The sequence below is a fragment of the Struthio camelus genome, chromosome W, assembly GCF_040807025.1.
Source record: "Struthio camelus isolate bStrCam1 chromosome W, bStrCam1.hap1, whole genome shotgun sequence".
Lineage (NCBI taxonomy): Eukaryota > Metazoa > Chordata > Aves > Struthioniformes > Struthionidae > Struthio > Struthio camelus.
Window position 1 is genome coordinate 13928152 of NC_090981.1, and position 15605 is coordinate 13943756.

At 37.6% G+C, this 15605-nt stretch overlaps 1 protein-coding gene across 9 annotated transcripts in view; it reads right to left on the minus strand.

The window, feature by feature from the left end:
- Positions 1-15605, minus strand: part of LOC104142460 (death-associated protein kinase 1) — a 72914-nt gene that overhangs the window by 3045 nt on the left and 54264 nt on the right. For 7 of the 9 annotated variants that reach the window (XM_068925096.1, XM_068925100.1, XM_068925099.1 and 4 more), the window contains 7 exons: positions 13259-13336; positions 9912-10134; positions 7339-7527; positions 5237-5434; positions 2827-2965; positions 1302-1422; positions 78-266 (listed from right to left, as the gene is read on the minus strand). In XM_068925096.1, coding sequence (XP_068781197.1) covers positions 78-266; positions 1302-1422; positions 2827-2965; positions 5237-5434; positions 7339-7527; positions 9912-10134; positions 13259-13336 — 1137 coding nt within the window. Of the gene's footprint in view, positions 1-77; positions 267-287; positions 433-1301; positions 1423-2826; positions 2966-5236; positions 5435-7338; positions 7528-9911; positions 10135-13258; positions 13337-15605 lie in introns of those variants that run through there. The other 2 variants (XM_068925103.1, XM_068925095.1) reach the window with 2 other exon arrangements.

The window sequence follows — 15605 nt, forward strand, 5'->3', positions numbered from 1 at the left end:
AAAATCACATTAAGCATTATTCTACCAAAGCAGTACCTTGCTAATGAAGATATGCAGTTTGAATAAAAATCACTTACTTCTCCTATGCTATGCAACTGCTGTGCAATATGCCGTAGATCATCTTCACTTGCTAGGGGATTAAGCTGCTCCTGTACATCATATACAAACTGCTGCAAGGACATCAGCTGGTTGGGTCCATTCATTTTTCTCCATGAAGGGAGTGTGGAGATTATTTTTTCACATAGATAAGTCATAGGTGGGCACATCTTACAAAAGTACAGAAAACGTATTTTTGTAACATTTGTAGTTGTACTGCACTTTTATCTGTCGATTGTTTTGGAAGTCATTAATGCCTTCATCCTACAGTCTCAAGCCACAGTCCCCACTTCTCATGCAAAGAAAGCTCCCAAAATTTCATCCTGGTGACAATTGCTACAATAAAGTTTTGTCAAAGCAGAAAAATTAAAATGTACTAAATCAAAAGACCATTGTAAGCATAAAATAGGCTGTATTTGACTTAAAAGCAAACACTTCGCTCAACCTGAAGAATGAACTTTGTAATTTGCTTTTAATTCATTATTTTTTAAACCTGCCAGAAGCAGCTGCAGAACTTCCAGTTGGTATGTCACGCAACTAAGCATGACTTTGGTATGAAGAATTTAAATTGATTTCCCAGAAGCTACATAATAACTTGACTCAGTCACCCTCGGTATGGAAGCCTCTTTGGATTCACGGTGATAACATCAAACCATGGCTATTTTACCTTCAATTAGCTAAAAACTACTAGCATATATTTTTGAGTAAAAGGGTCAAGTAAAAAGATAACATATATTCAGTTCACATATCTATGTCAAGAATTACTTTTCTAATGGTTGAGGAAACTGTTCTACTCTACTGTTTTTTTTTTTTAAATGAAAAACTTGCCTGCATTACATGTATTTTGTTTGTCTCTAATACTATTCTGACAATTAAGGGAGAGAAAGAAAAAAAAAGAAAAAAAAAGAAAGAGAAGTGTCAATGCTAGAATCTAATCAGTGTCAATTCAGAATAGGAAACCAGAGCTTCTCAAGAGATTATCATTTTGGTGACCTGTACAAAACACCTAGAATTTTGAAAATGCTGACAGAATCCTTGGGGTCAGCAATTTGTTCATCACGGTGTCTGCTACACATGCTGCTAGAAAATTCAAACAGCACTTCTTTCTTTAAGTTTTATAATGTATATACTAAATCTACAGTAACTTCTTACCCAAGATTTACACATTTTGGCTGGCCCAACCTATACCATCAGACATTACTTACAGAAATTATCTGGCTTCTTATTTCTTGCAGGTGATTTCGGAGAAGCTTCATATCTTTAGACCCAGATGCGCCAGCATCCAAAACAAATAACTTGTCTGAGATTTGTAGATCATTTCCAAATCTAAAAGAGGAAAAAGACAGCAATTATTAATTTTTATTCCTAAATCCAGTTTTATTTCTTAATCCAGCTGCATATCACATCAGCCTTATATTACACAACAGTTATTTTTCTTCAAGGAATGGTGAAAAATTTCATGAAATTATTAAGTATTGATTATACAAAGATATTTTATAAGCAAAGAAGTATACAGGCACTTTTATTTCCTTAAAGATAAACAGGGATGTTGAGAGATAATTATTGTCTTTCCTAAATACTGGGAAGAAGGCTGAAGATATGTAAGAAAATTACAACTGAACCATAGGACTCATAACGTACATTTCACTAGAGAAGGGACAACAGGAATCTGTTTTTTAAAAGATCTTCATATTTGCTCTTTTGTTTCTTCTTATTTTAAATAGCTCAGTTTTGACCTATATTGACACCAGCTCTCTTTCGCACTTCCTCTTGACTTTCCAAACATACACACTTGTTTTCCTAGCACTGCTATGATTCACTTTTAACAGGATTTGAACACCAAGGATTACACCCAGATATTTTCTGTTGTTTAATTTCAGTGGAGTGGGACACCGCCCTGTCACTGCTGTGTTGGAATTCCTATAGATCTACATCAACTTCTTGTATAGTCCACAGGGGAGTATACCCTCAAAGGCACAGATGGTTCCTTGTACCACGTGGCACCCACTTATGGGCTCACTGTGAATATAAAGTATTGTTACTTTATATAATAGGATTAATCTGTGAAAATTCCTGACTTCAATCTGCAATTAGTGTGCCCTCTAACTATGTGCTCAGGAAGTTTAGAAGTCTTCAAATTTCCAGGTATCTGTTGGCTGACTTTCCCACCTGTGTGACTCAACAATGTCAATGCTGTTATTCAGCTCTTCAGAAACTGCATATAGAGTACCTCCAGGCCTGTTTTAGTTTGCCTCCTACCCATTCTAAATTAATTCAGAGGAAAGGGTGGCTCTTCCATAAAGCTTGTGCTTTTGTGCCTGGCAGCTGCAGCTCAAAATCACCCACTTTTCTGAGACCGAGGGAAAACCTATGCACCAAGATGTTAGCCAGATGGTTGATACTGGCCTTTTGATGTATCCCAGTGTTGACAGGGTGAGACTTCCTGAGTCTCACTGATTTTAGGCATCACTTGCTCACTTTAACTCATGGCAGTTCACTCAAAACAAGTCACTCCCTGAAGTATTGGTAAATATTTCATTTTCTGCACAAAATAAGCTTCCTGATTTTCAGTAAAGGAAAGCCTCAGAGGCAAAGCATGACACTTTCTTTTGTGTAAATACCACATGGCTTAAATGAAATAAAAAGCTATTACATATTCTTGTGCATTTCAGTATTTTTTATTCAAATCATCATGTTTAAGTACTACATATAAATATGTTCCTCTCTTACCTATTCCTGATTTCTTTCAGCAACGACATGTCTTTGTCATATCCAAACTCTCCTCCAACAGGCCGAGGAAGATTCACTATGTCAGCATGTGTAGCAACCAAAACAACATGCAGTGGAGTTTTCAGCTTTCCAGCAAATGCTAGATGAAAGACAAGAGCACTTCCTTACTATGAGACATGTCTATGAAGATGGGTCTCTTACTGAGCTGAGAAAGCATGGACGCATTTTACATTCTTGGTATACCGATGACTTCTACAGTGGATTTATCAAATTTAAGCACAACCTTACATATTTCTACGCAACTGAACCATTGTTTTTTGGCTGTTATCTATCTGTATGACTGTCTATATAACATCCACTTTGAAAAGTTGACCTCTCTGAATAACATCAGAAACATTGATATTACATGACTTTATTGTTTGAACAAGATAAAGCATTAACTAATAACACTAATGATACATATATTAACTACAAACCATAACAATGTGAGGAAAAACAATTACATTAATAACAGCTTCTTGAAAGGGTTTCTCATAATTTTTGGATAGTCTTTAGTATTACAGATGCAACTTAAAGGATTATAAGTAGAACACAAAAGATCTACAACATTCATACATTGGTATGAAAGCTATTTCACAGCACTTAAACAACGAACTCTCACTTAGGTGAGAGTAAGTAGGAAAGCCTGGGAGATACCATGAAAAAGAATGAGAAACGCAGACAGACACGAATGGTATATGAATGAAGTGACAGTATGGAACACACAGTTATACAACCTTTCCTCAAACTGATCTTCCAGAACGAAGAGACATCATTAGACAAATATTTTAAAAAAAAGATACTACATCCAATTCTGCTGTTCTGTCTGACAAAACTTTGTATGGGAGAAATATGCTCACATCAGTGCTGACTTTTCATCAAGAGCTACAGAATCTTGATTCATACATAAATAAGCCACGTTTCCCCAAACCCTTGCATATCATTTCAAGATAAGTATTCTGCAGTTGTAAATCTCTTTTTTTGTAGCTGAAGGACTTAGAGGAAATAACTGGGAAATGATACCAAAAACTTAAGTTTTCTGCTAATATCAACTATTACATATTTCTTAAGAGATTTGTATTAAAAATGCATGAGTATCCAAATTAATTTGACCAATATAAACATTGATTTAAGCAAAGTATCTGATTTATGCTGATCTTTAGATCATCAAGAAGAAATGATTAAGTTAAATTCTGATTCAGTCAAATCAAGAACTAAGCTTCCTTGCTGGACTAAGGAAACCTGAAAAGTTTTCAGCAATTGCAAATTAAGTGCATTTTCAGCTTTGATATTTTTCTGCAAATTTCTGAGCTTTTACTTCCAGGAGTGCTTGCAAATCAGTTAGATCTAAACACTCACATTATTAAATTTGTGCTTTAACCGAAAATGGAAGATGAAAGACATGCAGATGCCCAAACTGAAAACTGAAGGCCTACCCTTTGGCTCATGAATGTCGCCTGTCAGTCAGTCTGAGACAACACACGCAGAATGAACTAGACCAACAAAAAAGAGAGGAGGAACACTCTCTGCACTGTCTAAGTATTTTGATATGCTTGCTTGGTGAGTCCCTAGCAGCTTTATGTTTTCCATGAGTGTCTAATTAGATCCACTGGAGAACCAAGACAGATGTCAGAGCTCGTTTTTTTCTGTCATACTGCCAGGGTTTGAAGACCAATGTTCAACTACAAACAACAAGTTACATATACTACAATATATAGAATATTTGGTTGCCTGACAAGTAACTTTCAGTTGGTTAGTAAGCTTGAGTGATCTGACTTAATCTGCGCAAAGTCCTAACAGATATCAAGGGAAGATTACTAGAAATACTGGTTTCTATCCATCCTGATGTGCCAAAAGTTAAGATAACTTATTTGAAGTCCAAACAGAAACCTAGCTAAACAGGTAAGAATGGCATGTACTGAGAGGCAATATTGCTCTAAAGCATTGTTCAGTCCTCTCCATGTTGACAAGCCTAATTTATGCCGGAAACATCCTTAATTGGGGTTAGATTTAAGTGGAATTTAAGCAATGTGTCTAAAATTGATTGAAAATGGTTCCAACATTCTGAAACACTTGGGAGTTTCTCACACAGCTTATCTGAAATAAAAACTTCGCCTGTCATTTACAGATGCAAATCCCATGCCACAAGAGCACCCATTTTAGTTGGGCTAACTGGTACATACAACTCTATTCAGGCTCATTCCACAGAGATAAACTTCACAGAAAAACCTTGTGTAAAGTTGATTTAAATAAAAGGGGATGAAGACACATAACAGGATTCAACATGGAGGATTTGCAAAGTTGCAGAGAAACACAAGAAACTTTATCTTCCCAGTCCCCTAATAGTTCATTAACAGACAGAACAGCATACCTATTGGCTCCTCAACTGGGACTAACGATTTCAGGAAACTAAGCCAAAAGGTCACTTGGTTTAACTGGATTTCATAAGGTTCCTCAAGACTGAAAAGCACTATGTGAATTGTGGTGGGATCATTTGCAGCAAAATAATCGTAACAGCAGAAATACACAGGATTCCCAGAGAATTCCCAGATGCTGAAATCACCAACTCCTATAAAACAGACAAACAGATGAAGGGATCACTTCTTTAGCAAGCATGAAGCATCTTTCAGCCATGAAAAGACAAACAAAAGAGTTAATCTGATTTAAACTTTCACAAAGATAAACTGTACACAGGTGAGAAAGTAAGACTACAAATGCAATCATGAACAAAACGGAGCAGGTTTCAGACAGTCTCAGAAAAAGAGAAGTTGTGTTTTCACAATGTGTTCTTCTTTCACATTCACTTCTCCAGGACATTCAACTGGATGCCATGGGGAAGCACCTGTGTGTTAAACTCAGGCTGCCTTACACATTAAATCGGCCTTTACCTTGCACAAAAGCAATGGATCTTGAATTCCTTTGAAAAAACAAGAATGACTACTCCCATTCTTTTCCTACTCCCACAAAACACCAGTTCAACATATTTATGATTTTTTCTTTCTAATGTGCAACTGCTAGCATTAAAAACAGCTGAAGGTCATTCTCAAAGAACCTACTTTGCTTAAAAAAAAAATCACACTTTTCACAACACATTGCTAAGTCGGGACTGAAGAATCACCATGTTAAGGATCCCAGCAGTACGATGCTTCTTTCTGTCATCTCCTTTAGCTTCAGGTGAGAACAGTATTGGCACCTTGTTGAGCACTCCCCAGACTAACCATCTGATTAGGTTGAAGTCAGATAAATTTGTACTATCACTATTAAACAAATGCTGATTAAATTTGCACCTCAAATATTCTAGGAAAAAAGAAAAAAGCCAAAAATCTCAAATGTGTTGTTGTGGGTATAGCTATTCAGCATTTATCCATGTGCACAATTTCCTTCTATATCGCAACAGTACAGAGAAAGAAAAGAAAATCTTTCTGACAATCTGTTGCACAACTCTACTTCACTGCAGTATTTGATTTGATTTCATATCATCCTGAAAGAAGAAATTAGCCTGGACAAAGAACAAGCTTTAGCTACATGCCAGACTCCTCAGCCACTAGGACAAATGTTTTGTCACAGTATGTGTTTGTGTATACACTACACTTATAAATAGGTTTCTCTCTCCAAAATAAAAACTTGATTAAATCAAACTCAAACTCAATCTTAAAACTGCAATTGCTAAGGTATGCAAAACATTGTCCTTATTAAGGCTTCACTGGAAGAGATCTTACTGTTACGTGATGAGAAGAATAATAAGGGTGGTGTGTACATACCATTTGTATGGTCTTCACACTCTAAAGCTTTACTAGCATCTATGTGTACTTACCAGAAAAGTTACTGGGCCAAGAGAAAACACTATATAAAGTGTTTTGCTTTGGAACAGCAGTGAGGTTTTTGAATGATTTTGCTGACTGACCCCACTTACTACTAACTCGTTCCATTTGCAGAGCACTTCTTAGCTTCCTTTGGAAGAAAACTAAAGCAGAAGCTCCAGTCTGGGTGCTCACCAGATGTGCTCCAGCCCCCTTACGGGGTGAGAATGATAGGTCCTTCAGACAGTCATGAACCACATACATGGTGAGGATGCTTGGTCTATGGGACTGGATTAAATCTGATAAACTCCTCAAGCTATACATAGTGTAGGGACCTCCATACCAATAGATCAGATGCTGACCTACTCCTATTATGCCAAATACCTCCTCCCCCCTGCCCTGCTAATTCATCTCAAAAGCATTTCTATGTGGTATTATAAAGATCTGACACAAGTGATTAGTATGTGCATGACAGGTATAGCATTTCATGTAAATTTAATTTCTGCTTAAAAAGCAAACAAAAAAAACCCCCAGCAGTGTTGAATTTTCAACCACAGTCAGTATCACACCAAGTCGAACTTCTTATTTTTTTTATTTATTTTTTTTTAAAGCAAGCAACATGACACTATCTGTCCTGTAGAATTAAGGCCCACCAGCCCAGTACACTGATTACCATTCAAGTAGGCATTCTGAATGTCAATGGCCTTGGTGGACTGGTCATCAGCAGAGAAGCGAGAGTGATGAGCCGGAGAAATGAAAGCTTCTAGCACCCCTTTGGTCAGGCCTGGCTCGAACATCATACTACGACTTCTCACGCTGACATTCTCACAGCCAGGATAAACATTTGTAATGCTTACTGAAACTGAGTCAGGGAAAGGAAAATGAGATTACAAACCATGGGAAAGTTACAGCCATGTCACTTTAAAATAAGTACACTTAGCATAAAATCTCATTAAAAAAATAAACTGTGCTTCAAAGAAAATACAGGATTACCAAGATGTGAGCATACGCTACTACATCCTTATTCTAAGTGATGAAAAGAAAAATAGAATGATCCCATATAGCACTCATAACACTTGGCAGATCTACCGTTGAGGTGGAAAGTGCAGAAAAAATAGAATAACTCAAGTGTTAAAAACAGAATAACTTAAAGTTCTTCTACATTGCAAAGATAAACTGCTTTTTAGCTAAGGATTGCAATCTCATAGCATGGACTATTTTTATTGGCATTAAAATGCTACGTATTTGTATAATTGAATCCTATAAGTAAGGATAAAAACACCACTACAACTCATAATTGTATTGTAGTAACTATTTCTGGGGAAGAGGGTAGGGGGAAAGCAGACCCTTAACTTAAATTATTTTACTAATAAACAATTTGTTTAGTTCACATTTAGCTGAGATTCTGGAAGAGCAAATTAGAAAGAAAGGGGCTTTTTTATTAACTAGCACCATCTAGTGGAGAAAGGAAAGATTTATTTCATCCCTCTGCTGGATGTTGAATTCTAACATTCCTTTTTAACATGAGTATTGGAGTTACCTGACTGTCAGTAGTATATCTACCCTTTTATATTTTACCCTCTTATATAATATTTCAATCCTTAGGTTGATTTATATTCATAATTGGTGAATTGAAGCACTGATCTCTACAGAATTTGAAAAAACATAAACACATGATCAGGTATTCACTAAATTGTATTGAGTTTTAAATGTCCATCTGATTAAGTCATCCCACCTATAATATTCATCCAAAAGGTCCAGATATTGAAATAAGCAAACACCAAAAATCCAAGCATAGGTTAGAACAAAGCCATAGTCGCACAACTTTCAAGTTTTACATCTAGATAAGTTATTTCCATATGCACACTTCAAATACACAGTTATTTCTATGGAGTTTTGACAAACTTAAATGTAACTGGCAATCTTGTTTGATTTTATAATGGTGTGAGAACATTTCACCTATGCTCTTTGGTTTTGGTACCAACCAACATAAATCTGTCTCCAGTTAAAACCTTCCTGCACTACCTCCAGGACTGCTATTCCTTGAGTAATTTACCTCCCTCTGCATGACACAATAAATTAAGATAAATAAACCAAGAACTTCTCATTGATTAATTTAATAATTCTGGAGCCATGGATGAGAGCCCCCTGTGATATCTGAACAGCAAGTGAATAACTTAACTTCTGTGCTAGGAATTGTCTTGTTATATCACTCTGAGTACTTTATAGCTTCCTAAAGTGACTGGAGAAGTAGTAGACATTAAATCTATTACTAACCCTGTTCTACCATTACCTAAAAATAATGATGAAAGATAAAACTGCAAATATTAGCAAAAGGTTTTTAAAGAAAAATGCAATTTTGAGCCTATCTAAAACTCATTAAATGATATTAATTCAGTACAGCAATTTTAAGCTGAGATCCTCAAAGTGCCTGTATAGCAAGTACACACCGCACAACATCTCAATGTTAGAAAAATGACCTGGACGAATAACTTACTACTCTTTCTGGTGTCTTTTTACTACAACTGCATGTTTTTCCAAAAGCAGTCACATGCTGATCTGTAACCCTAGCTACTTCCTCAGCATCCTGCAGCTCTTCCCACCTCACACAGGCCAGCTGGTGTTTCATGAGCAAGGTTTCCCTACTATTTGCACAAATTTATGAGTTTAGAAAAGCTCCATTTCACTACAACTTTCCACTTGTTTGTAGACAATTCTAGACACCTCTAACTTAGCAAATCCATCCCTGTAACTTTAGATAAAAGCGTTACAATGCGTCAATGGCCATTCTGAATTTTTAGTTATTACTTAAATACTACAATTTTTAATATAAAGATATAGTAATTATTTCAAATGCACAGAACCTATTTAGGCTTCGCAGACAAAACAGCTGCAAAACACGATGGTAGAATCTAGTCATGACACTGAAACTTGCACTCTAGGGCTTCCTGGTAAAAATAAATGTAAGCGTTCAAAAGCCCTGCCCTCTACTAAGTTCACTTATGCACTCTATGAGTGAATAAAAGTTTTAACTATTCTTACACTCTTAACGCTCTTTGCTTATCTTAGCTCTTACTTTAGACATGAGTCATATAGAGAACTAAATACCCTCTCCTTTGCTATGATTTCTTGCACGCATAGCCTGATCTTGCCTTTTGCAGTACAGGCAACAGCTTTTTGTTTAGAGTTATACAGAAAATGAGAAAAGTGTTTTCTTGTTCAAATGTTACAGCTTCAGAGACATACCTGAGGGTTTGGAAGACAAAGGAGACGGGGGGAATCTGGTCAAGTTTGTGGAGGAAAGCCTAGGCCTACGTCTTCGGAAAAAGCTTCTTATGAGGCCACACTTGAGAGACTCCACAAGGGTCGTCTTCCCAGAGCCAGAATGTCCAAACAGCTTCAGTTTGATCCTGGGTTGCGGATTCTGTGTGTATTGCAGCTGTTGAATAAAAAGCCCTCTGTGCGCATCCTAAAATTCAACACAAAGAAGAAATCAGAACTTGTGGCAGGAAATTTGTCTCCCAATAAACTGAAAATGCAGGGTTTAGATAGTGCTTTCTTGCCAGTTTAGCATTCATCTAGATTGGTTCCTCCATCTGCTTCATCATACAAGTGCACAATTACAGACAGAGGGGCAGGGATATGTGGCCAAGACACAGCTGAATGGCTTTTCTCAAGAGCCACCTAAGCATTCATGAAAACCACACTTTATGACTGTACCCTTAGTTTCAGGCTCAACATCAGTGAATGGGATCATTTTGACCTATGACTGAGAGGGCAAGGAGGAAAAACTAACCTCTCAGTACCCTTTCCCTTACCCATGAGGCCCAGTAGTATCACCATGACCTCCAGAATCTGTAAACTTACATTTACTAACAGTATCTGTAAGTTTATATAACATATGCAGTATTGAAGAGTTCTGCAATGACAGCTACCATCTGAGCAATCTTAAAACTTGCTGCATTCCCTTCTTCTTTCCATCAACTTTGTCTTTACTTATCATACTTGGGAGAATATTTTCCCCCACAAAATACTCTATTTTGACTCCCTTCCCCCAATGTAAACATTGCTCTTCACAGACCACTCTTATCTCTCCTTTTCCCAAACACTTATTCCTTTCACCTTCTTTACCTTAAAAGGCCTCCCACATACCATTCACCTTCCATTTTTCCTCCCTCTCTATTGCAAGTCTATATCCTCTACACTTGTTTCACAAAATCACAGAATAGTTGCGGTTGGAAGGGACATCTGGAGATCATTTGGTCCAAACTCCCTGCTCAAGCAGGGTCAGCTACAGCAGGTTGCTCAGGACCATGTCCAGTCAGGTCTTGAATATCTGCAAGGAAGGAGACCCCACAACCTCTCTGGGCAACCTGTTCCAGTGCTCTGTCACCCTCACAGTGAAGAAGCGTTTCTTATGGAAATTCACTAGGAAATTCAGATGGAATTTCCTGCGTTTCAGTTTGTGTCTTTTGTCTCTTGTCCCAGGCCTCAATATATCTGCTTCCCTACTTGATTCTCCTTTCACTGTTTGTCCTCTGTGTGGATCCATTGACTCCTCCACAGCTGCAAACTCATTCTCATATGCAAGGCCTTGCTCAAACCCAGTTGCATCTCCCCCAGGAGAGCTTTCAGGTTCGAGCTCACTCATTACCCCTTTGTATCTCAGTCTTGTAGTATCTGAAGAATATTCCTTCTTCCTGTCAAGGACAGAGTTGAGAATGAACTAATCAAATCTGTCTTGTTCTCTTCTTCCAGCAGGAAGCAATCAGATATAGATGCTCTTCTATTCCCCACACAAGCTTAGCTTGAAATTCAACTCAACAAGGGGATGCAGTGCAGGAGAGCAAACTATCGTGTCTTTCACCCCAGAAAGATCTGCTTTAAGAAAACAGAGAGATAGCAGAAAGGTAGAGGGGTGAAGGAACTATTTTCTTCCTCCATTTCCCCCATCTGGAGCTGAGGGAGAGGTGCTATTGTTCCGCATTTGTATTGAGCTTAACATGTAGGGTGAGTCATTAAAAGAGCACCTACAGCCCAAAAAAAAATTAGGAGAGCATACAACAATTCAGCTGAGAAATTTGACAGCATCTAATAGTGCATCTAATTTAGCTCCTTAAGCTCCTAACAGGCATGCATTAAATGAGCTCATCACAATGTAAATATTGCACTCTTTACCCATCACTAGTACTGAAATCTCCATAAGAGCCACTTTGACAGTCTTTTCACATGTTATTAGAAGTAAACTCCTCTACACACTTCAAATATGAAACAAGTGTCAGGTGCATTCTGTACTAGATGATATTGTTCATTTTGAGTAGTACTGCAACCTTTTCAGTGGTTTATTATATATATAGTTTATTAATTGTCGCTTATCAGAATCTCTGTTGCAAAGGAATGTCTGAGCAAGCATATAATTATTTTGTATCTTCCCTAGATCTATAGGCAGGCCTTCAATAAACAAACATACTCTGCTAACAAGAAGGGAGTTACAGTTATTAAAACCTCTTACAGAAGAGATTTATCTGATTTACTCCCTTTTGTTCCAGGTTGATTTGTATTTGTTACATATTTACATCATAACTAAAACACAAATTTCTCCACCTGCATGCAGAAAACAGGCAAAGGTTTGATAAGGGGAAAAGCTGTGCAAAATGGATCCTATTACGACAAAAGCATACAGAAGCTATCATGGCAAGGGAACCCTGAACTTCGGCACTTCCTGACATCTTCATTGATTTATTTTACAATCCTAGCAAGCATAGATTTACTGGCAGGACTAAAAAACGTAATTCTACTTCAACCTTGGCAACGCCTGGTATATGCCATCTTATATTCCTACTCTGAAATTTGTCAAGAAGCAGCACGGCTATTTATTTCAGATTTCCACATACCCCTAGTTAAAACAGCACTCTAACTGGTCTGGCTGTTGCCTGGAAGCTCCAGGCAAGTGGTCTCTACACCTTCATTGCATGAGTGATGGTGCATGTGCAGAATAATCAATGCATATCAGATGTGTCAGACTTACTGTACAAGGCCAGATCAGCTTTGCATTCTAGTTGTCAGGAGATTTCAAGATATCAAATTTGCATAAAACAAACAAACAAAAAAATCAATGAGAACATAAGCAACTATTTGATATGGTACTAGAAATTCTAGAAGGGGCACAAACCTCCAATACTTCATTACCCTAGTCTAGCTAAAGTGGTGATGGTGGAGGAAAAAAAAGTCCTCTTACATGTTTGTGGGATGCACTAATTCTTAATTGTTTTTTGTTTTGTTTTGTTTTTCAGGTTTCTTTCAAATTCCTTAGAAGCAAATAGCATTGCTAGGTATTGTCAGAGACAGGACAAGATGAAACAGTAGACCAGTGTAGAGTAGCCATTTTTACTAATACATACATAGAAGCTTTAATTGAAGATATCGCTTTAAATTAAAAATGAAAAAAATTATACCATTTCGGTAAGGGTTTTTGCTACAGAGCTTTTTAGAATGGCTTTGATAAATATCTGATGTTCTTATTATTTCCCACAGTCGAACTTTTCTTGCTATCTTAAAAACATGTAAAACGGTTAAATTCATGCATCCCCAACCTTTTTGAGTCTTGCAAGCAGACTAACTACATGTTCATGCTGCTCTGCTCTGGCAAGATCTTCTGCTGTTTTCCCATCCTGTTAAAAGACAAATTATTAGCTGCAGTTCCTTCCTTTTGTCCATAATAAAAAACCCACATGTAGTATTGCTCAGCTCTGCTCAAGGCAATAACAGAATAATTGCTGTCAGATACAAATGGATTGGGAGAAGGGAAAAAATAAACCCACCAGCAACAATTATTCCCACTGGAATCCCCGTTTTGTTAAATTGACCAAAAAAGTTAAGATAAAATACAGAACAGCAGCATTTAGTTTGCAAATTGGCATCTGGATGCCACTGTAACAAGATACTTTGAATTCAGAGGCTTATAGCGATGCCAATATTCGCCCTCTGAATTCCTCTTTTCTCACCAGTTAGTGGATGACAGCCATTTCTAGATACATAATAACCAGATCTAAAAGTTTAAACAGTTCACAAAGGGGACATACACCACCATATTCATTCACACAAAGAGTAGGTGAATTTTGTTTACTAATGGATAAAGAATGACAGTGGCAAATCAGTCACTGGATCAAGGTTTTAAAAAAAACATGAACAGTGTAAGGCTTGTGGTTTAAATTGCTTCAGCAAATTTAAAAGGAGAAACAAAGCTGTCTTCAGCATTCTGCTCTTGACATTTAATTACCCATGTTTCATATGTCAGCAGTTTAATATGAAATTAGTTGAAAGAAGAGTTGCTTGCTACTTTTATGACTACATTAATGCTATTGTGTTGTTTTATACATTGGTAATAGATAACTAATTTATGAGCACTTTGCTTCTTTCATTGTCTCCTAAGAGCTTTCATATATTAAGAAATAGTAGTGAGAAATTAAGACTCCTTTTTTGGTTTCTATCTTTGATTTTACTATAGTTTTTCATGTGAAATCTACATCGTCTTAAGTAGTTTCTGGAGATTATGAAATAAATATCTTTTACAATTGAGTGTCCACCTACAGAATTCATTTTCAGTTTTCCATAAAAGTCATTATGTACTCCGTAACTCCAGATAATTCAAACAGAACAGAAACAGAGCATTAGCAAGAAACAGCAAAAATATAGTTGATGGTGTGAATTGACTAAATTTGAACCAACATCTTGCCCTTAAATTTCTTCCATAGTTAACTGCAACTTTACCAAATAAATGTTTGAATGCATTTTTTTAAATTAATTTTCCTTAGAAAAGATATAACAAAGGAAAAGCATCTTATCTTTTTAATTGATCCTACCCTCCAAATTCCACTTAATCCTGAGTGCCTGTTGTATGAGGGAAAGAACAGTTCAGTGGTTGGGGGGCTAGTTTGTCATCAGGAAAACTGCTTCATGCTCCTGGTGTTTCCTGGGTTTCCAATCTTGGGCACATCTGGGGAAATCCAACAATCTTCAAATAAAAGGGAAACCTTGATTCCCTTCATGAGAATCCTTACAGTAACAGGATGTGACCTGCACCAACCTCAGGTATGGATTTTATCCAGATCCTCAAATCCTTGGCCTCCTTGTAAGTCCAAAGCAGGACTATTGCTTGGCCCTGCACTTTTCCAGAGCCCAGTATGTTCTCGTTGTAACACATGCTTGGAGAAAGCCTGGCAAACTATAGCATGAAGCACACATCCAATGACAAACCCCTGAACATGCTTTTTCCCCTTAGAATCAGAGCAAGTCCCCCATCTCTCATTGGGCACACTGGAATGGCAGCAGCATGGCCTGTGTAACTTGACATCCTTGCTTGCTATGTCCTATTGTTCCATGGGGGTTGTTTTTGCCTTCAAGTCTGGCTTTGGTTAAACAGCTGTATTGTGATATCAGACGTTTAGCACAAATACAGCTGTTTGGGCAGAAACAGAAAGGAAACCATCATCTGGTGAGCATTTGGCAAAGAACACAGATGAGAGTGCTTCAGCCAGAGCCTGACTGGTGAGCACAGTTATGGAGAGATGGAGGTGACTGTTCCTGAAACTGGAAAAATGGCAACAGGAATGGTTCGGTTTGGTAGAAGTCTAAGCAAATAGGAGCATGGGAACACAGGGCAAGCCTACTTATAACAGGGAGCTCACTCCCCCCTTTCTAAGGGTTTCCTGAGCTCAAGACCATCTCTCTGATACAGTGTATCTGTTTAATTTTGTTTCAGATCGTTGTGAAGGAAGACTGGAAAGAATCCTCATTAGGAGCTTCCCCTCCACATCTTTGGCTCAGGAGCTGCACTTAAGCTGAGGCACTCGCCCTTGGTCCCTGACTGAGTGACACTGCAGCTATGCCTGTGCGTGGCCATGTATCCCATTGACCTGGACCCCGACTTTCTGGCTTGAC